The sequence below is a fragment of the Neolamprologus brichardi genome, chromosome 9 (genome assembly GCF_056152115.1).
Source record: "Neolamprologus brichardi isolate AB-2024 chromosome 9, ASM5615211v1, whole genome shotgun sequence".
NCBI lineage: Eukaryota > Metazoa > Chordata > Actinopteri > Cichliformes > Cichlidae > Neolamprologus > Neolamprologus brichardi.
Window position 1 is genome coordinate 24,059,608 of NC_142112.1, and position 20,613 is coordinate 24,080,220.

At 41.0% G+C, this 20,613-nt stretch overlaps 2 protein-coding genes and 1 non-coding gene across 4 annotated transcripts; all 3 read right to left on the minus strand.

Moving 5' to 3' along the window:
• Positions 1 to 242: 242 nt before the first annotated feature.
• Positions 243 to 7,802, minus strand: LOC102783986 (glycine--tRNA ligase-like). The gene is made up of 17 exons (XM_087846167.1): positions 7,670 to 7,802; positions 6,384 to 6,485; positions 6,136 to 6,238; positions 5,837 to 5,978; positions 5,678 to 5,766; positions 5,007 to 5,083; positions 4,779 to 4,924; positions 4,548 to 4,697; positions 4,311 to 4,473; positions 4,011 to 4,175; positions 3,793 to 3,901; positions 2,856 to 3,000; positions 2,685 to 2,770; positions 2,440 to 2,549; positions 2,258 to 2,351; positions 972 to 1,162; positions 243 to 874 (listed from the first exon to the last, which is right to left on the minus strand). Exons 1-17 carry the CDS (start codon positions 7,712 to 7,714, stop codon positions 761 to 763), a joined length of 2,031 nt encoding a protein of 676 aa, XP_087702293.1. The 5' UTR covers positions 7,715 to 7,802; the 3' UTR covers positions 243 to 760.
• A 1,413-nt stretch (positions 7,803 to 9,215) lies between these two features.
• Positions 9,216 to 16,899, minus strand: LOC102797257 (glycine--tRNA ligase-like). Of its 2 annotated transcripts, none has more exons than XM_087846168.1 (17): positions 16,605 to 16,899; positions 16,064 to 16,165; positions 15,226 to 15,328; positions 14,977 to 15,118; positions 14,559 to 14,647; positions 13,615 to 13,691; positions 13,367 to 13,512; positions 13,132 to 13,281; positions 12,860 to 13,022; positions 12,590 to 12,754; positions 12,399 to 12,507; positions 12,151 to 12,295; positions 11,975 to 12,060; positions 11,789 to 11,898; positions 11,423 to 11,516; positions 11,146 to 11,336; positions 9,216 to 10,071 (listed from the first exon to the last, which is right to left on the minus strand). In XM_087846168.1, exons 1-17 carry the CDS (start codon positions 16,854 to 16,856, stop codon positions 9,946 to 9,948), a joined length of 2,250 nt encoding a protein of 749 aa, XP_087702294.1. In that variant the 5' UTR covers positions 16,857 to 16,899; the 3' UTR covers positions 9,216 to 9,945. The 2 variants fall into 2 exon arrangements, with proteins under 2 accessions (XP_087702294.1, XP_087702295.1); XM_087846169.1 differs by having other exon boundaries at positions 12,151 to 12,291; positions 12,395 to 12,507.
• LOC118454517 (small nucleolar RNA SNORA84) lies at positions 14,725 to 14,861 on the minus strand. The gene has a single exon (XR_004843772.2). It is a non-coding gene; the product is annotated as a small nucleolar RNA SNORA84 (small nucleolar RNA).
• Positions 16,900 to 20,613: the final 3,714 nt, after the last annotated feature.

The following is a 20,613-nucleotide window of genomic DNA, read 5'->3' on the forward strand; positions in this document are numbered from 1 at the left end:
TGACATGATGTATTTGTACTTTGTCCACTGACACAGAGGGGGCGGAACGGGAGGACTGCTAAAACAGTATAATAGACTTTGAGCCACACAACATTGGACATCTATTCAGGTCTCCTATATTTGCTAATAAGCAGCAAATAGTTAGCAAAACTCACTGAAGCCATATGTCGATATTTTCATATTTAATACTGAAAAGTCTGAAGTTGAAGCCCTCATTATATTTACGTAGTTACATATACTCATGTCTGCATTGCGTCACACTGCTTAACATAACATAGTTTGAAGATTTGAGGAACTATTTTTACTGTCAAAAGAAAAAAGACCCAGATATTTTATCTGTAAAAACATTTTCCATTCTACATGTTGCCAGGTCTGTTTTGGGATGGTCTAAGCCTCCTGCAAATTTGAGCAGCCTGAAGCTCCGTGTCTCAGATTCTAACAACAGCTCACTGGGAGATATATAACAACATGCAGTGCAAACTAGTGACAATATCTCAAAATACAATACAGTTTGTCATTTAAGCAGCAAATGAAAGGAACTGTAGGACAAATATTTTGTTGTTTATTTGACAATCAAACGTGACAATGTAGAAAATTATAGATTATTAAACCGTTCTCCTCCGTCATAGGAACAGTTCAACATGTCAGTTGGTGATTTGCTTGAGCAACACTCTTCTTCAAATGTTATTTGGAGATAGGAGGTTTTGGGGACCTGTACAGAGTGTGTCCCACTTCGTGACATGAATGGGTGGATGGATGGTTACTCCTTCTTGCTGGACTCCTGTCCTTCAAAGATGGGGTACTTGCTCTCCACATCAGCCCACTTCAAGGTGTCACTAGCCAGATGTTGTACAATGTCTGGCAACTCTGTGATCTGTGATATATTTTAGTAAATTAGTATCTAAAAAACCAACGAAAAAAAACAAAACAGATATGGCACTTTCAAAAATCAAAACAGTTAACTGGTTTACCTCGGCCCTGATTTGCCTCATCGAGTCACGGGCTCTCAGAGTGGCCGTGTGAGGCGTCTTGTTCACTGTGTCGAAGTCGATGGTGATTCCAAAAGCCACTCCGATCTCATCTGACCGCGCGTAGCGCCTCCCGATGGACCCTGAAGAGTCGTCTACTTTGTAAGACACACCGTTTCTGGTCATAGCCTCAGCTACAAGGAGGAAGATGATGACAAAACCATTAAATTTGCTTAAGTATGAATACACAGCTATTAGCTGGGTGTAACATTAAGACTATAAATAGGAAGAGACTATTGCCAACCTCTAAAACTTGCTAAGTAATACTACATGTATACTCAGTATTCCAAGACCTACCATGACTTATAACCCTGGCAAAGTCACTCAGTAATCTGAAAAAGAGAATGTAAAAGCAGATGCTTTGGCGGTTTGTTGGTCTGGAGCACTCAGGTGTGTAATAACACAATTCCCAGCAAATTCAGCCCAAGGTCAGACCGTGCAACATGCACAGGAATTGCAAATGCCGCTGGAGCTATAGCTGAGACTCTGCAAGCCTTAGCATGTTAAATGTTAAACTTCATAACAATACAGACTAAACAAGTATGACTAGTTTGGAAGGTTTGCCAGGACAAACATATGCTGTGTTCGGTGAAAACAAAACACAGCATATCAGCATGTGCACCTCATAGCAACTGTCATGCACGGTGGTGGAGGGGTGATGATTTTGGCTTGTTTTTAGCTAACAAACCCGGACACCTTGCAGTCACTGAAAATCAAATGTGAGGACATCTGTCTGACAACTAAAGCTCTGCTGAAACTGGACGATGATCCCAACCAGCAGCAAATCTATAACAGAATGGCTAAAAAGGTAAAGAGTAAAGAATAAAGGTGTTGCAATGGACCAGTCGAAGTCCACACCTCAACCTGATTGAACTGGTGTGGCAGGACATTCAGAGATCCGTGCATAAACAATGCATGAGAACCAAACAGAAAACAATTAGTTAAACTAGTTACTGCTGAAAGCACTGGGAACAGAGATACACCCCATTATTCATGATGGGGTGTATCTCTGTTCCCAGTGATCAACTAAGGGAAATAAGAAAATCCTCTATTGAATATGGCCAGGCTGCAGACAATGTCAGTCTAAAGCTAAGCCAAGCTAAGCTAACTATATCCTGGCTCTAGTGGCTCTAGTATTCAATAGTATTCACCAAATACTATTGAAAAGAGCATTTGAGTATTTAACTGTAACAGCCAACACTCTACTGAAATGGAAAGACTATACTCACCTAACTGGTGGATGAATGGCACAAAGTCCTGGTTCTGGCTCAATGGCAGGATGGAGCATTTGTATGGAGCCACAATGGTAGGAAAGCTGAAATACTGACCACAGAATAAAGCACCTTAAATCAAAACAAAACAAACACGTAACCGTTACTCCGATCTGTTTTCTTGTTGTAGCTTTTCTTACCGTCCTCTGTTCATCCCCCTCCCGGATGTGGAATGAGTGCTCGTAGATCGAGTACATGATTCTGCCGATTCCAAAAGAGGGTTCAATTACATTGGGAATAATCTCCTCCACTGTGACAGGGAAAAACAGAGACATTTGAGGGTTTTTTGTTGTTGTTGTTGTTGTTGTTGTTGTTGTTTTTGCCACCCTTCCACAATAACTTGCCTACTCTTGCATTAAAAAACAGGATTGATGTCACCTCATACCATGCAGGGTTTTCTGGAACCTCTTCACACTGACCATGTCTTTGGTGAGTTTGAAGGTTTTGCCGTCTGTCTCAAAGCTGAACTCCCTACAGACAGAAACACAACATCAAGTCACAAAATGCTTCATAAATGAACTTTATGGTTGTTAAGAGCATGAACGTCATTAATTACCCTGTTTCACTGAGAAGCTTTTCCTGATCGCTGATGTAGCAATCATCACAGACTGCCAGGTACTCCAGAGCCAGCTTGGCATCCTTTTTGTAGGCCATTCCGATGGCACTTTTGTTGGGCTCAAACTGGATGACATTTACTGTTTTGTATGAACTAATTAAGGCATAAAACTTGAAAAAAAAACATAACAATGGAGAAAGGATGGATAAAGCCACTGAGACATCAGCCACTGGTTGGTAAGACCATGTTTTGAAGCCTTGACTTAAGCATTTTGGCCATCGCCATCTTGTGTTTTTGGAAGAAGACCCGGCTGGGAAACACTCCACATCCTATACATGATTTAGGTCTATTTTACTCTAAATAGGACTGTAATTTACAATATAAACACTACATCTATATCAAACAGGGCTTAAAACTGGCTACTCAGATCATAAACTCATAAAAAAAAGTGTTTACTGAGATCATAAAAGTGTAGTAGGGTTCTTTTCTCAAACTATATTGCCTCTTTTTGTAACCATGAGCCCCCTGCTGGCCAATACAAAGAATGCAGGTTGAAGACAGAGGCTTCATTTTTCAAACCTGTAACCACAGCCTGAGTGATTTTAGCATGAAATCTAACACTCCTCACCCCCACGCAGTCCCAGTAATGACTTGAGCTGGTTCTACTTGAGGTTTCCTGCTGATAAAAGGGGAGTTTTTCCTTCCAAAGGTTACCAACTGTAGGGTCTTTACCTTTTAATATAAAGCTGTTGGTGTGAATTGGTACTCTTTAAATAAAATTGAATTGAAATCAAGGAAAATTGTTCAAAGGCAAAAACCTATATCGTAAATAAATAAAGTTGGATATTTAAAATATTTTATTAATAGGCTATATATCTGACCTGACACATTTAGTGTAATTATAGTCAGGTTGTTGGACTGGGACCACAGAAGGATATGGGCTCTTTTAGCATCTTTTCTGCCACCAGAGGGACTTTGGTAGCTCTGGAGTGACACGAAAGGTCGTAACAGGAGCGATCCGCACAGCCCACAATTTCAATCCAACCCTGAAGAAGAAAAAACACAAAGGTGCAACAAAAATTTAAAACTGGACGCTGTCTTTATAATGCTTTCAATGGTTTTATAAGTCTGTTAGTGGAAAGAAAGAATATTTACATAGGAGGTTTTGGACTCAGCATCCCAGCAGTCACATGCGTAATGAGCCATCTCATTTTCCATGTGCTGACGGAAGCGCACTTTGTCTTTGGATAGTCCCACTTTGATCAGATACAGGTAGATTCTTCCAATGAAGTAGCCCAGCACAGAGTTGTTGATGACTCCCTGCAGCAGAGAGACAGTGAATATAAAGATGTGTGTCAAATACTGAATTAAATGCCAAACTTGCTTCTAACCATTCATCTTTCATCTATGCTATAGTTTTGGTGCTCTAAGGTTTGTCAGTAAAACGACACCTACCTGCTCCACAGCATCTCCCAGCCTCATCATTTGTGCTGACTGTCCGCTTGTCTGAGCCTGGGAGGAGAACAGCATGATTTCCAGGTCGGCCACATTGGAGAATTTAGGGTGGACCTTCTCATTTGGGTCCACAAAATGCTCGATCTCAGCCATGGTGAACTCCCTGCAAGCAGGAAATGCTGATATTTCACCCAACATCCCTTTTGGAAGGCAGCAATAATTCATTCTAAGCATTACCTAACACGAATGAGTCCAGAGCGAGGAGATATTTCATTCCTGAAGGAGTTTCCGATCTGAGCAGCAGCAAAGGGAAGCTTTCCCTGGTTGAACTCCAACAGACGTTTGAAGTTGAGGAACATTCCCTGAGCTGTTTCAGGTCGCAGGTAGCTGCAAAAATACCAACATGCACAATTTCAACACAGCAAAATAATAAACCTTGAAAGGGATGTTGCAAGTGCCTGGGAGTACCCAGGCATGTTCCCTCCAGGCCCGATGGACATCTGAAACATGAGGTTGAAGGAGACAGGAGGTGTGAGGTCATTTCCTGTGGCAGGAGACTTGACGTTGTATTTCACAAACAGATCGGCCAGCTCCTGCTGAGTGTAGTTATCCATCTGAAACAGAGGGACCACAAATGCATCACAGGATTATTTCTTCACCAACACACCGGTGCATGTGTGTTTGCGAGGCACACACCTGTGTGATGACATCCTCCATTTCATTCACCTGCCCCGCTGAGCACTTCTCCTCACACATCAGTTTCTTTAAGTGAGCTGTGAGGAATAAAACGAAAAAGAAGATAGATGCAAGGATTAACACGCACATTTTTAGATTATTGTTTCATTGATGTGTTTGTTTGGTTTTAGCCAATAATGAGATCTAAGAAAACCAGCCAGTCAATAAGTCCTTTATATAAAATGTACAATAAAGGTTAAATGTCATACAAAGAAACCCATAGACAACACGAACTATCTTCATGTGCAAAATCGCTCGAAATATCCCTTTAACTAAGAGTACAAGGTTAAAATAGGTATTTATTACACACTCTGTTTAAATGTTAAATAATTATTCTCATTTTCTTTCTTTTTTAAAAGGTCTGTTGACCTGCTTGACCGATGCCAGGTGGAAGAAAAAACTTATCAGTCATCTGTGCAGCTCAAAGTCAGTTCCTCAGAGGAGATACTAAACAGCAAGGCAGGTAAAAACCTGTTCAGAACTCGCTCTGCAGGGAAATAAATATCACCAGAATATGTCTAACATCAGCAAGATTATGATGCTACTCTGTATTTCTCATAGTTCCTTTAGTTTTCTGTCATTTTCTGTCTGTGTCATGAACTCTGACACCTTGTCAGAAAGTTTAAAGCCACCTTTGAGAAGATGATCTGCCCGGTAGCATTCGCCTGTCTTGGCATCTTTCACCATGTAGTCAGCAAATTTATCCACATGTCCAGAAGTCCTGAAACAAATGGGGAGCTGGTTATAGGACAAATCTATTAGAAGCCAAACTTGAATTTGTGCTTACCTACTTGAGGACGGGCTCGGGGGTCAGCATGGTGCAGTCGATCTCCAGGATCTGCTCCTCCTGGATGAAGTGCTGCCTCCACACCTGCAGGATGTTGTTCTTCAGAGCACAGCCCACAGGCCCGAAGTCGTACAGGCCACTCACACCTGAGGAACAAGTAGATTTTTTTTAAAAAATAAAATAAATATTGATTAAAAAATGAAGCATTTCCACAAGTGTTTTCTTGTTTTTTTCAGCATGTACAGCATTTTTTTCAGCTTTTCCTGTATCAGCTTCTGTTATCCTTCCTTTCGGCTACCTTACCTCCATATATGGCAAATGCCTGATCATAGAAGAACCTCCTCTTCAATGTATCTTCCATCTTCACTCGATCCACTGTGTCCTCTTTGGGCTGCAGAGCCAGTTCCTGTAATGGGAAATGATGGTGTGAGGCACTATTTCTTAATCAGAGTAGGGGTCATAAATGTTAGCAGAGAGGCACGCGAGGAAAAACATGTCAAACTGAAAGCAGAATCAGTGCAAAGGCCAATCGGGAGCTGTGAGACTCTCACCTTTGCTTCAAGAGTCTTTTTCCGTGATTTCAGCTCTGCAGCGGCTTTGCTCACCTCCTGCTCCGGAGCACCTTTCTCCCTTAACTCACGGACCAAGTCACCCTGCAGAACAGAACTACACTTTACCTCCCCTCCACACTCGAATTATGTGGTTTTTCAGTTTCAGTAACAAAGGCTAAGCCAGGGGTCGGCAACTATAGTCCTTATAGTGCGGCTCCGCGAGGTTTGGGAAAATAAATTAGAAGTATTTAGCTGAAGTATATTTTATTTATGTTAGATCTTTTTAAACTTGTAGTTCTAAATTGGAAGATTATTGTGATATTGAAATATAAAAATAAAATTATATTCTATTATTTTTTTCATCGCTCAAAATAAGCGTCACACTCGCGGAAGCCGGTAAACCCGCGGAAACGCCGTGCATTTATCGAGACTTTCAACCCCAGGTAGGCCAATTATGGATCTTCGGATCCACATTATGTCAGCAGCTGTTCTCCACCGTGAACTTTGTTAAAAACAAACACCGCTCACGCCTCACAGATGACAGCTTACAGTCCTGCGTAAAGATGAAAGTGACTTCGTACAGCCCTGATTTGCAGATGCTGTGCGCAGAGGTTCAGGAAGTCCCATTGTAAACACATCACGGCAGACCCGACGATGTTTGTATGAACACGCTTTTCCGCATCTCTTTATTGACCACTTTTCACACACGGTTGCTGTACGCATACAGCCGGCTGTAGCTTTTCAGCTCACAGCCCGACACAACAGCCTAGAGAGCACAGACTGCGAGGCGTTGCGGGTGCCGCTCAGGTGCGTCCGTCTCCCCTGCAGCGGCGCTGCAGACCACGCCCCGCCACACACATTAACCAGGTAAAATACATATTTAGGCAGAATATTGCAAATATCTATTTTCATCTTTTAGCAGCATAGTGGGTTTTTTTTCCAATTATTTTTTAAAAGCCAGGTCAACGCTCCAAAAGCCCAAAGGCGATATAAGGGCGGCGGCTCACAACGGTTTTTGTTTGCTACATGGATAAGCAACACACATTAGAAGTTCACAAAAACCATAAAGGTAAAAAAAAAAAAAAAACAATATATACAGTGTTATCTTAATTTTAGTTATCAAAAAGTATTTGCGGCTCCCAGTTTTTCTTTTGCGTGGAAACCGGGTCCAAATGGCTCTTTGGGTGTTAAAAAGTAACAAGAATAACGCTTGTTGAAGAGCTGCTGTTGTTTGTTTGAGAAAAGAAATCTGGAAAACGAGCATGATCTTCAGATGAAAAACCTACCTGTTCCCGCACAGCCTGCCTTAAAGGAGCCAGTAATTCTTCCATGCTGACACTCAACACGCTGTAGCTCTTGTTAAAGTCTCCCCTTAGCTTCAAGCTTCCTTCAGTCTGAGACACAGAGAGGGAAATGTTTTCTTCTCTTTTATAGTCCGACTCTGGCAACGAGGTTGTTGTGTTGCATCATCCAAGAAGCTCAAATTAATTCTGGTTGAAAACGAAACCACACTGGTCCTGACTTTCTGTCAACAGTAGTGTTTAGTCATTAGCATTAACAGCCTAGTAATACATACACTGTGCAGAACAATGGCCCCAGGATAGAAATAACATGATGTGGCTCTTTTGTTCCTCCATCCAAGTATGAGCTCTGACTACAATACTAAAAGATTTTTTCATTTTCTGAGACACATTTAATAAATTAATAAATAAATAGCATGGTGCATAAATGCACAAAGTGAAACTATTTGACTATTGTACACAGTGAACTTGAAGCCAGTGTGCTTAACTCTGCAAGAAAGTGTTTTGGAAAATTTGTCCTAAACAAGTATAACCGAACATCAGTGATGTCTGGAAGTCAGAAATCTCATCCTGCTCATTCTCTGTGTCTCTGAGACGTTTTTATCCTCAACAATTATTTAGTAGCAAAGTAACATCTGGTGTGAACATCTGTCAGATGAAGTCTGACACTCAGTGCACTGTGATGACCCCCTTTGTAAATGAGGAAGCAGCCGAAAGAAGCTTTGGTAGAAGGAACAGTCTCATGGTTAACTGAGGTCAAAAAGGCTCCAAACTCTTGATCTGTACATGTGGCAGAATTATTAGTTTTTGGAATAAAGAGGCGAAGTAATCTGACTAACCAGCTAAACAAATATCCATTTAGGGTGTTTGTGCATTAGGCCTTGTTTTTTTCTAAGTAATAGCAGTAATAAAGGAAAAACCCACACTTTAAAGCCTTTGTAACTTCACCTTAACAGTGGTGCCTTATTGTGCATGTAGGACCGCAAAAACCTGTTTACCTTTACCCACCTTTGAGAATTTAACAGGCCCTTAATAGAAAAAAATTAAATAAAAATTAGCTAGTAGTGGAAGTAACAGTGAATCAGTGGTGCCAGCTAATGGTGAAAAATAATCGGTCCTTTATTTTCCACCCATCTTCTTCCAATTAAGCATCATGGGGGTGGAGGGAACACTGGAGCATATCCCAGCTGTCACAGGGCAGAAGGCAGGGTACGCCCAAACAATTTAGAGTTGGTTAAAAATCAACTCTAAGTGCATCTTTGGAAGTAAACCAGAGTACTCATACAGAAAGATCCCAGGGAACCAGTGGATTTGAACCCAGGACCTACTTACTGTTAGGCCTGCTAATCACAACACCACTGTGCCAGATGCTGCTTTGCTTTGAATTCTCAGATATGATGTTGAGCTATGAGGCAAAAAAAATAAATAAAAGAATCCCACTTTTAACAAAAACAATACAATCATGGTAAGACGTAGAATATCTGTCATACACATGAAACATGAATTGATACGCTGTGTTAAACACAACTTGTCACGTGTTAAAAACAATTTAGCTGACTATTCTTCTGTTTTTAAATCACACTGGATTTACTTGTTTCATTCATGTTGGCTCTGATACACCGTTTATGTTCAAACTAATAAAACTGATGCTTTGGACATTTTTAGTCCACATTTTTTCCACTGGAGGGGGAAAAAAAAAAACAAGCCAAAAAGAAGCAAACATTCAAAACATGGTTTAAATTTCCGAGCATTAAGATTTTAGTTTTGGAGGTCATCTTAAAAACTCCTGAATTACCGTAAGCTTAAAAAGACATTTTTGAGATTAAAAGCAATCGCTGAGCAGTAGTGGCTCAAAAACAAGAAGAAAATATCACAGCTGTTTGTCCGTGTCCTGTAAGTGCCGACTCTTTTTATTGAAACTGTTAAATATCTCAATCAGATCTGCCTGAAACTGGAATGGTGGACGCTTCCTTCCACTGAAAACACCCTGATTACATTTCTCCCTTTTAACATCGTATTGGCATGATCGTGCATGGATGAAATGCTGCTCGTCAATGAAACAACAGTCCTGTGCAAGCTTTACCACAGCTGTTAAGATATGATAAATACATGACAATTTAGTGATTGCAGTGGTGTGGATCACAAAGAGGGCTCTGTGCGCCACTACAGCTCGTCACAATCCAGTCGCGGCAATCTTCGCAGCGGTGCATAAGCAACGAGTTTGTGGATTTATTATGAAGTGGCTGGCAGACGGGAGAACTCTACTCTTCGCTCGTGTCCTTCTTGCTGGTCTCCTGTCCTTCGAAGATGGGGTACTTGCTCTCCACTTCCGCCCAGGTCAATGTGCCGCTGGCCAAATCCCGAACGATCACGGGCAGCTCGCTGACCTGTGAGGAGAGAAAAAGAGGAGCGTTTTTACTTAATGGTGTTTTATGGTGTGTGTGGAGCTCGAGGTGAAATGCACTTGGAGTAGGGTTAAGTCATGTTGCAGGTAATTTTACTGTCGACAGAATTATCAATCAAGTCTGAAGATATTTATGGCTCGTGTCTTGGCATCACTCTGAGCCCAACACAAGTGTAAACCAGAGAAAATGGACTTAAAGCCTAAAAACACAATTGATTTTGTTGTCGTTGCACGACTAAAGAGCAGTAGCACAGTTTATGCATGCAGCTGTACTGATGAGTAAAAGAGGAATCTCTGTTCCATGAAATGTGAGTGAAACAGACTGAAATACATCATCTGCTGCCACACTAAGCTCAGCCTCGTTGCAGCCATGCATGTCCTCACATGCTCACTTTCCACTCTGTTATTCTTCTGTCGAGGTGATGGCACATTTTCAGTGTTTTTGTTTGCTTGTTTATCCCTTCGTGTGTTTCAACATGACAATCAAACAGCACCAAGCTGGAGAGGTGAAGCACAGGCAAAGGATGAAACTCACTGGGCCTCAAATGCATTTCTCTTTAGTCGTCATTTATAGAATCGTTTGATCTGATTTTTTTAAAAAGTAACAGACATAAAAGCTTACGGTAAATTTTAAAATACGTGGCTGAACAGAAAGGTTTAGGTGGGAGGTTTACTGTTAATGAAAGATCATGCTGCACAGCTGTCACAGACTCACACAGAGAGCTTTCTCTTTATCGGTCGCCATCTTGAAAATTACTTATATCATTGTTGGATATCATCACTTACAATCAACTTCCTGCAACTATCCCATGGATGAACAGCAAGGCGCTATATAAATGGAATACATTAAACACCAATTCTACTGTACAGTCTATGTTTTGGAGACCATTTTTCATACCAAACCACACAAAATGAATGAATGAGCTGAAAGGTTATGGAAATCACTACCACGGTTGCTCAGTTTTATCTGTTCTTCTGTGCTGTGACGAAAGCACAGCCCTAGAGTTTACCTGTGCAGCCCTAACGCATGTAAAAATGGAATGAAGTGAAGCAGTACCTCGGCCCTGATTTGCCTCATAGAGTCACGGTCTCTCAGAGTGGCTGTGTGAGGCGTTTTGTTCACACTGTCAAAGTCAATGGTGATTCCAAACGCCACTCCGATCTCATCCGTCCTGGCGTAGCGCCTCCCGATGGATCCTGAAGAGTCGTCCACCTTGTGAGATACGCCGTTTCTGGTCAGCGCCTCCGCTAAGGAGAAAAGAAAAAAGCAGTTGGAGAAAGTGCCGTTTTTCTTCTTCGACTGAAATAGGATGTTTGATTTTGGAATCACTTACATAATTCCCTCACAAAAGGCATGAACTCTTGGTTTTGACTCAGAGGCAGGACGGAGCACTTGTAAGGAGCGACAGTAGCAGGGAAGCTAAAGTACTGCAGTGAAAATGAAGACACATCATTAAAGGAAACCAGCAAAAATAAAACAAAGCATGCAAAATACTCAACTCTGTAAGGAGCTACAAAAATATAACAAAATCAGGTGCTACTCTTTAACTTGTTAGTAAAATACACATAAATCAATCACAAGGATTTAACGTTCCAGATCAAAATATAATCATAAAGAAATAGATGAAGAGGATGAGTGCAGCAGCACTGAACATGGTGTCATTTTGTAAGGGCAGAAACATCGATGTTGTCAGACTTACCGTTCTTTGTTCGTCGCCTTCTCTGACCTGGAATGTGTGCTCAAAGATGGTGTACATGATCCTACCGATGCCAAACGAGGGCTCGATCACGTTGGGAACAACTTCCTCGACTGTGGATGACAGAGACATTATAAAACCGCTTGCTCCGGGATCATTTCCCTCACGTTTCTCTCGAGTGAAACTCACCGTGCAGAGTCTTCTGGAATCGCTTCACGCTGACCATGTCCTTTGTGAGTTTGAACGCTTTGCCTTCTGTCTCGATAGTGAACTCTCTGAGGAGCACAAATGTGATAAACTAACTCTTTCCCAAAAATGTACTTGAGACAACCATCAGTATGGCTCTGATTAGCCACAGCACTCACCCACTCTCACTGAGCAGCTTTTCCTGGTCTGTAATGAAGCACTCGTCACACACAGAGAGGTACTCCATGACTATCTTTGCATCCTTTTTATAGGCCTTCCCAATGGCTCCTTTGTTGGGCTCGAACTGGACGACATTTACGGTTTTGTGTGGAGAAGTTAAGGAGAAACACCGATCACCAACATCAAAAGGCTCTTTTGTGTTTTGAGACTTTCTCTGAAGTTGTGTTTTTACTTTGATTTAAGGATATGGGTTCTTTTAGAGGCTTTTCAGCAACCAGAGGGACCTTGGTGGCCCGTGCGTGGCACTGCAGATCGTAACAGGACCGGTCAGCGCAGCCTACGATCTCGATCCAGCCCTGCAGGGGACAAACATTACTTTGAGCATCAGCATACAAAGAAGCTGATAAAGCTGTGAGGACGCGCTGCAGTGGAACGTACGTAGGAGGTTTTGGCTTCGGCATCCCAGCAGTCACAGGCGTAGTGAGCCATCTCGTTGTCCATGTGCTGTCGGAAACGCAGCTTGTCTTTGGCAATACCAACTTTAGTAAGGTAGAGGTAGATCCTTCCGATGAAATATCCCAGGACGGAGTTGTTGATCACTCCCTAAGTGAGACAAGATACATTTTTTGTTGCTTTTCATCTTAAACTCTATATATAATGACTATTTTGGATTTGACATCATCATTGGTGTTCCAGTGTTATGGCTACCTGCTCTACAGCGTCTCCCAGCTTCATGATCTGTGCAGACTGGCCGCTGGTCTGAGCCTTGGAGGAGTATAACATGATGTCCAGGTCAGCTACGTTGGGGAATTTGGGGTGATCCTTTTCATTCGGGTCCACAAAGTGCTCAATCTCAGCCATGGTGAACTCTCTGCACAAAAATATATAAATAAAAATATATCACACAGTCACATTCCCGTTTTCTCTCTCAGCTTAAAAACAAAATATTATTTGAACCAGAGGACACACCCCCTCCTCACCTGACACGAATGAGTCCAGAGCGAGGAGAGATTTCGTTCCTGAAGGAGTTTCCTATCTGAGCAGCAGCGAATGGCAGTTTTCCCTGGTTGAATTCCAAAAGACGCTTGAAGTTGAGGAATATTCCCTGAGCTGTTTCAGGCCTCAGATAGCTGCAAATGCAGATTGATTAAAAATCAAAATTAATGACACAAATGTGAGGGAACGTTTCTGCACAATGCTGAGGAGTCATTTTACCCTGCCATATTCCCCCCTGGTCCAATGGACGTCTGAAACATCAGGTTGAAGGAGATGGGAGGTGTGAGCTCGTTTCCTGTGGTAGGGGACTTGACGCTGTATTTTACGAAGAGGTCAGACAGCTCTTCTTGGGTGTAGTTGTCCAACTGGAAACCGGTAAGCCCAAAAAATGCAAAATCTGTGATTTACAGCCACGTCAGAAACAAAGGTTTTTCAACATGACTCATTTCGTCTAAATTAACACAGACCTGGGTGATGACGCTCTCCATCTCAGCCTTCTTCTCTGCTGTGCACTTCTTATCAGACATCAGCTTCTGAAGGTGGGCTGTAACACACAGAAAAACCAGACAGTGGTGTTTTTGTTGTTTTTTGTGACTTCCCACCAACATCCCAGCCTGCCCCCAGCACCTACAGCGAGTCCTACAACAGTGCTCAACGTAAATATAGTCATTATAAAAAGTATGAGTGAACGCGTGTGTGCTCAGCTAACACTGTGCATTAAAAGAAGCACAACAAGTGAATTCCACCTGGTAGGAGACCAGGGGGCTAAGGCACCCAACAACCCCTGAACCAATCGCACCCCACAGACCCAGAGGAGGCCTTATATGTCCTCCACATTGGTTGCACACACTATTTATGTCATCTCCTAATGTATAATCTGTTAAAATGGCAGCAAATTCATTCATGTTTATTTACATTGTACAATGTCACAACTCTGGGATATGTACTCATGACAGTTGCGATGTTTTCGTAAGCTGCAATAACGATAACAAACAGTACGTGAAATACAAAAAACTGACTATATGTGAAAATGTGCTGCAAACTAAAAAGCTTCATGAAAACATGCTTGTTTTGTTTTTGTTCTTCATGTAATTTGAAGTACCTCTGTTAATAAATATTACACACTTTTGTGTTATCTGGGCAAATAAAAAGCCTTTTGGGACACGTCCTCAGTCCATCACAAGCTCTTGGTACAGTTCCAGTGTCTCGGATTCTAGCGGCTGTATTACTTTGTAAGCCCTGTGTGATTTCTGCTGGTCCAGCCACTTCCATCCCCCCCTCAGGCACAACAGCGATACTCAGAATAGGTAACGAGCAGCAGTTGCCCCTCCTGTCTGCAGAGTTCCATTAATAATACAGATCCACCTTTAGTTTACACAGTGCTGGGAAACTAGAAGCAAACCATGCTCACCTTTGAGGAGGTGATCAGCCCTGAAGCATTCGCCATTCTTGACATCTTTCACCATGTAGTCAGCAAATTTGTCCACATGTCCTGAAGTCCTGGTGGAAGAAATAACGTAATAAGTGTATTAATGCCAAGGATTTAAAATGCATCCCAAAGTAACTTGTACATTCAACAGTGTTTCTGCAACCGGGCTATGGAAAGCTGCAATTAGTGGCAGCTTCCATGCATAAAATCACAGAAATCAATATGCGCCCGTTAACAAAAACCCACAGTTCAGCACTTTGGAGCCGACTCTAGGAACCACTAGGCGCCTTTTTTTTTTTTAGCAGTTTCTGAATTACCCTTTATTAAATATAAATAAACAGCCTATAAAAGCCTAATATAAATGTTGAGACCACGACTACAACAGGTTCAGTGCACCTACTTGAGGACGGGCTCGGGGGTCAGCATGGTGCAGTCGATCTCCAGTATCTGCTCCTCCTGGATGAAGTGCTGCCTCCACGCCTGCAGGATGTTGTTCTTCAGGGCGCAGCCCACAGGGCCGAAGTCATACAGGCCGCTCACACCTGAGGAGCATTACTGCATGGTAACAGAACGCTTAAAGACGCCATCATACGCTGGCTTAAGCACTAACCGAAAGCTTAATTTCCACTGCTGGCTATCCAGGTCTTACCTCCATAGATAGCGAAGGCCTGGTCGTAAAAGAATCGCCTCTTGAGGGTATCCTCCATCTTGGTTCTGTCGACGATGTCATCTTTGGGTTGCAGTGCCAACTCCTGCAATTTTTATACAAAGTGTCAAGATTAAAATCACAACAACATCTAAGCATTAAAGTCTGTTCTTGGCCTTAAAACACAGAGTCTTCCTGGCATGATTATTAGAGTTAACTAAAACTAGATGAAAATGCTCTCAGAGGGTTGTGTGTTATTATTGTTAAATCTGTGATGATTTTCCTCAATTTTGGCACTGACATACGCCATCCACATTCTCCACTAATAAACATTAAACACTTCCAAACAATAACGACACTGAATCACAAATCTACTCTGGAAACAAACTGAAGCTAAACTGAATTAAAAACAAAAAGTCAAAATAAAATAAAAAAATAATTAGAAAATACAAAACCATAACAATAGCTTTGCTTCCAGGACCCTCTTACTTGCTTTCGTTTACCCGTCAGGTCTGACTCAGGTATCATTTTGTGAGACATGTTAAGCTCTTTTATAGCTCAATATCTGATCGTCTTATACAGGAGAGAGTTAAAAAGGCTTAAAAATACTCAGAGTGATCTCAAAAACCCAGATTTGATCATTCTTTGTCATTTTGATATAGTTTTTACAGCATCCCAGCCAGGTGGACCGATGATACACTTCTCAGCTTTAATGAAAAGCATCGTATTTTCAGAGTGGTCTGGCTGTCTGGGGGGGTGTAAGCACTTGAAGAGCATATCATATATCTAAACGTTAACTGCTCCAGAGTACCATGAGCTCAAGTGGACTTGATTTACTTACCTTGGCCTCCAGAGTCCTCTTCCTCGCCTTTAGTTCTGCTACAGCTTTAGTAATATCCACATCTGGAGCTCCATCCTGTTTCATTTGGCGAACCAGGTCCCCCTAAACAGAGAGAGAGGTGGTTTCAGACACAGATAAACCAACAAAACCGTACTACACGAGTATGGGCATGCTTACAAAAAATATGCTGAAGGATCAGTGTTGTGTAGGTTTTTTTGGGGGGTTTTTTTTGTTAGTAGTACAAATGTGGCTTCCAATCATAACCACGCCCTTTCCACAAGTGTATGCAAAAGCAGCTGCAACAGCAGCAGCTCAATGAAACGTGGCAGAGAGCGCAGACATAACTGACAGTTAACGTTAGCAGCTAGCTAGAAAGCAACTGATTCATTGACAGCGAGCAGCCGGGTCGTGTTAGCCGGCTAGCCTTACGAGCGAGAAGGCTAATGTGACAAAGTGGGAGGTACTAAAATATATCCAATCACACTGTGAACAAACACTCTTTACCTATAACGATAAAGCTAAGGCGATAATTCCCAATTACCTGTTCTTTCACTGCAAGCCTCAAAGGGGCGAGAATCTCCTCAATGTTGCCGTCCATGGTTTGTCCTTCCGCCAGCTGCAGCCACAGGCTTGTTTTCTTCTTCTTACACAAGCACACCGACGTTGAAAACGGCCGGTTTTTACGCGGGTAGCGAAGCGACTGCCGAACAAACCGGACCGTGGACACCGGGCAGGAGCGTAAAATCTCAGTGGTGGTCCTCAGCAGTGCTGATGCTGCGCCGCGAAGAAGCATGGACCGGAGTAATGCGAGAAAGAGAATGATGAAATCTCTCAGAGCAAGTAAACACTGCTTCCGCCGCCGGGGAGCACTTTCTCTACGCCACACATACGCTGTGTGCCCATTGTACACTCTCGGCAGATTCGTCACACATGCTGAGGGGTTAAATAAAAATAAATTAATTAATTAATAAAAAAAAAACATTATAAATAAAATTTTAAAAAATGAATAAAATAAAAATTAGTTTAGATATTTTTTTGTCAGCTAAGATAACAACTTAATTCTAAAGTATATATTCTGAATTACTGCTCCATCACCCAGTTATATCTGTTGCCCTTTTGATCTAGCTAATTAATATGTGTTCACAAAATTCAATTCAATTCACTCCAGTTTTATTTATTTGGCCCCAAATCACAACAACAGTTCCCACGAGACACTTTGTATTCCAAGGTAAAGACCATACAACATTACAGACAAACCCCAGCAATCAGACAAGCCAGCCAAGCAAAAAAAGGAGAAAAACTCTATCCACTGTATTCAGTAAATGTGAATTTATTTGTCTATGGGCCGCCATTCATCAACAAATCTATTATCAGCTCATACAGATCTACAAGCATTTATTTCAGTTATTGACAAAAATAATGACATTTTCCGAGAGAAAAGAATAACTAAAACTGCTATAAGCCGATTTCAGTCTGTTTATTGTAGGGTATGGGACAGGATTAAATCATTACAGTCATTCAGAAATAGTAACCTTGTGTCTCTCTGTGGATACTGTGGAGTTGTGCCCATGAAGCCCTCTTTCTATCTTCCACTCTTCTCACAAGAAAAGAAGGAAATACAAACTTATCAGACCTCCTCCTCTTCTTCTTCTTCTTCTTCTTCTTCTTCTTCTTTTAGATCTGTGTGAATCCATATCTTTATAAGATATTTTTTGATGTCATTTGCACAACTGGCTTTTTTTTTTTTTTTTTTTGCAAGGGTGAGGACCAGATCACTCTTCCAATAAGACAAATGCCAGACACTTCATGTGTCCCTTAGGGCTCAAATCTCATCATCTCATCCTCACTAAAATGTGCCCTTATTCTGCAGAGGAATGACAAAATGTGACCTGCAGGCTTTCATTCATTTAGCACTCACTCATCAATAAGAAAATTTATGGGCATTTGATTGATACTGGATGACTTGTCAAGGTCTTTTCACTGCAGATCCTATTTTTTTTTTTAAACCTGCATGCTTCATCTGCTTCTTGCTTTACTGTAAACAGATAGGAATGCAGGTTATCATGCTGGGCTATGTGGCTATGTAAATTTAATTATTTACATGTTTTCCCCTCTGTGATATGCAAAATATTCAGTCTTTTTACAAATAAATATTCAAAGTCATTTAAAGCCGGTAGAATAGGTTCCTGGAATAACAATGTATGTATGTAACAGTATGTAAAACTATTAAAACAGTCGGCTACTGCTTGGATATTGCAGTTACATTCAAAGTATAGGATTAAGTGGCCAAAGATGACATATAAGAATGAAAATAAAATAACAAATAGTCCTAATGACGAAAAACCGTGATAACACTTAATCCATAAAGGAATATATCATTAGATTAGTTACAAAATAAGATATACAGAATATTCTTTTTGTTGCATATTCTCTCAAGATTATGTTCAGTCTATTACAAGTTTATATCTATTCCACTAGGTGGCAGCAAAGGTAAACTAATGAGCCAATACAGTCCAAAGCGTGATCTGTGCGACCTTTTCTTTCCAACTAGACGTGAGAATACCCAAATTCAAGAGTAGCCAGGGAAGTCAGCTTCATGCCTCCTTTTTCTTCAGAGAGCCAAGGCCCTAAACTGGGGTAGAAGTCTTACATTTTATAGTTCTGTAGTAGTCATACTACAGATCTGTGACACCAAAGTCTTCCCATAAAATCTCTGGCTACTCCCAGGTAAAATAAATCTCCAGGACACTGAGGTCTCTTATATCTTAAGGACTTCTTCTCTTTTGTAAATACACTTTGAGGGACTAAACAGGCTGAAAACTCATAAAATTTAGCATAAATGAAATTCACGAAAAGCCATGAAAAGTTTCATGTAGGCTATGTGATTAACGGGTTTCGGCCATGGGTGTGAGAAAATGGAAATAATTAAAATTACAGTGAAATCAATAAATATAATGAGACAACTTCAGGTATCACTTCTGCTTCATCTGTCGTAAATAACAAGGGAACAGGCCACACTTGGTCATGAAACTGCTTATTACTGCTTATTACTTTTTAGTCTAAAAAAGGGGGGCTGTCTATAAAAATGTATGCAATTTCTAAACAGTTAATGCAGTGCTGTTGTTTTAATTAAAACTGAAAGTCTGCACTTTGATCATATCTTGATAGTTTGATTTAAAATCCACCGTGGTGCTGTGCAGGGGCAAAACTACAAACTTTGTGTCTTTGTCCAACAAATTATGGACCTAACTGTACATATAGTCTAAGGAGCTTGGAAAGAAAAGCATGTGGACTTCTTTAAGTTTGTTTCACCTCTCATCTGAGAAGTATCCATCTCATCAACTTTCATCTGAGAAACTTCTTCAGTTCTTCTTCAGCTTCTTGGATGAGAGGTGAAACGTCTTCATGCAACTTAAAGAAGTCCAGATGCTTTTCTTTCCAAGCTCCATAGACTACGATGACCTGGATGAGTGAGAACCTTCACAGACAAACTGTATGTAAATGAAATATGTGGGAAATATTGGCTGATTTTTGACATTTTACGGTGCGTTCTGCAGATGATATAAAGCAACATCACCTGACATGTGGACACAAGAAATTTCTTATAGTTCTCATCTAATATGAGCCCAGACCTGAATATGGATATATAATTTATATATCAAATACCAGTGACCAAAATAGCAGGGATGCTGTTTACAATGTATGCATGTATGTGGTTTAACATTTCTTGCTGAAACATGTAAGGCTTTCCCTGAAAAATGTTGCCTGGATGGGAGTAAATATTGCTCTAAAACCTCAGCGTTGATGGTGCCGTTCCAGATGTGCAACCTGCCAGCTCCATGCAGTTATGTACCCACATACCATCAGAGATGAAGGCTTTTAAACTGAGAGCCAATAACAAGCTGAATAGTCCCATTCCTCCTTAGACCATTTTAAATGAGCTTTGGTTCAGAGAAGGATCATGTTCACACATGGCTTTTTCTTGTATGATAGAGGTTTAACCTGCATGTATGGATAGCACGGTGAACTATCGATTCATATATATATATATATATATATATATATATATATATATATATATATATATATATGCAGTATTGATTTGGGGCCTTGTCTAAACTTTTTTAAGACATGTTGCTATGATTGAATTCAAAATGATCTAATATTTTTTTCATGGAACAGGAAAATGTCTGAGTTGAAACATTTGATGTTATGAGATTTGCACATCAATGAATTCTGTTTGTATACATTTTACACAGGGTCCCATATTTTTGCAATTGGACTTGTACATTTGCTGCAATAAAGCACCTGCAACTCTGAGTGTCCCAGTTTATACAAAAGTGTCTTTGGTCCAGTTGCAGCTTTAATACAAATGTGCTGCCTTACATTGCAGGATTCAGGCTACTCTGTGTCCCTTTACACGCTTCACTGTGCCACTGTTTATACGATGCTGAAAGGTATATACAGGTTTAAGAGCAACCTGAAAGGCTCAAGAACATGCAGACACAGAGAGACTCATGCAGAGCGAGAGAGATTATTCAGTGATACCA

Coding starts and splice junctions, on each gene's coding strand:
- LOC102783986 (XM_087846167.1), bottom strand. CDS start 7,714: ATGGAAGAATTACTGGCTCCTTTAAGGCAGGCTGTGCGGGAACAG. Junction 6,486..7,669: donor GGCAGGCTGTGCGGGAACAG/GTAGGTTTTTCA, acceptor TCTGTTCTGCAG/GGTGACTTGGTCCGTGAGTT. Junction 5,979..6,135: donor GGCATTTGCCATATATGGAG/GTAAGGTAGCCG, acceptor CTTGTTCCTCAG/GTGTGAGTGGCCTGTACGAC.
- LOC102797257 (XM_087846168.1), bottom strand. CDS start 16,856: ATGCTTCTTCGCGGCGCAGCATCAGCACTGCTGAGGACCACCACTGAG. Junction 13,513..13,614: donor TGGAGAGCGTCATCACCCAG/GTCTGTGTTAAT, acceptor ACCGGTTTCCAG/TTGGACAACTACACCCAAGA. Junction 11,899..11,974: donor ATTCCAGAAGACTCTGCACG/GTGAGTTTCACT, acceptor TGTCATCCACAG/TCGAGGAAGTTGTTCCCAAC.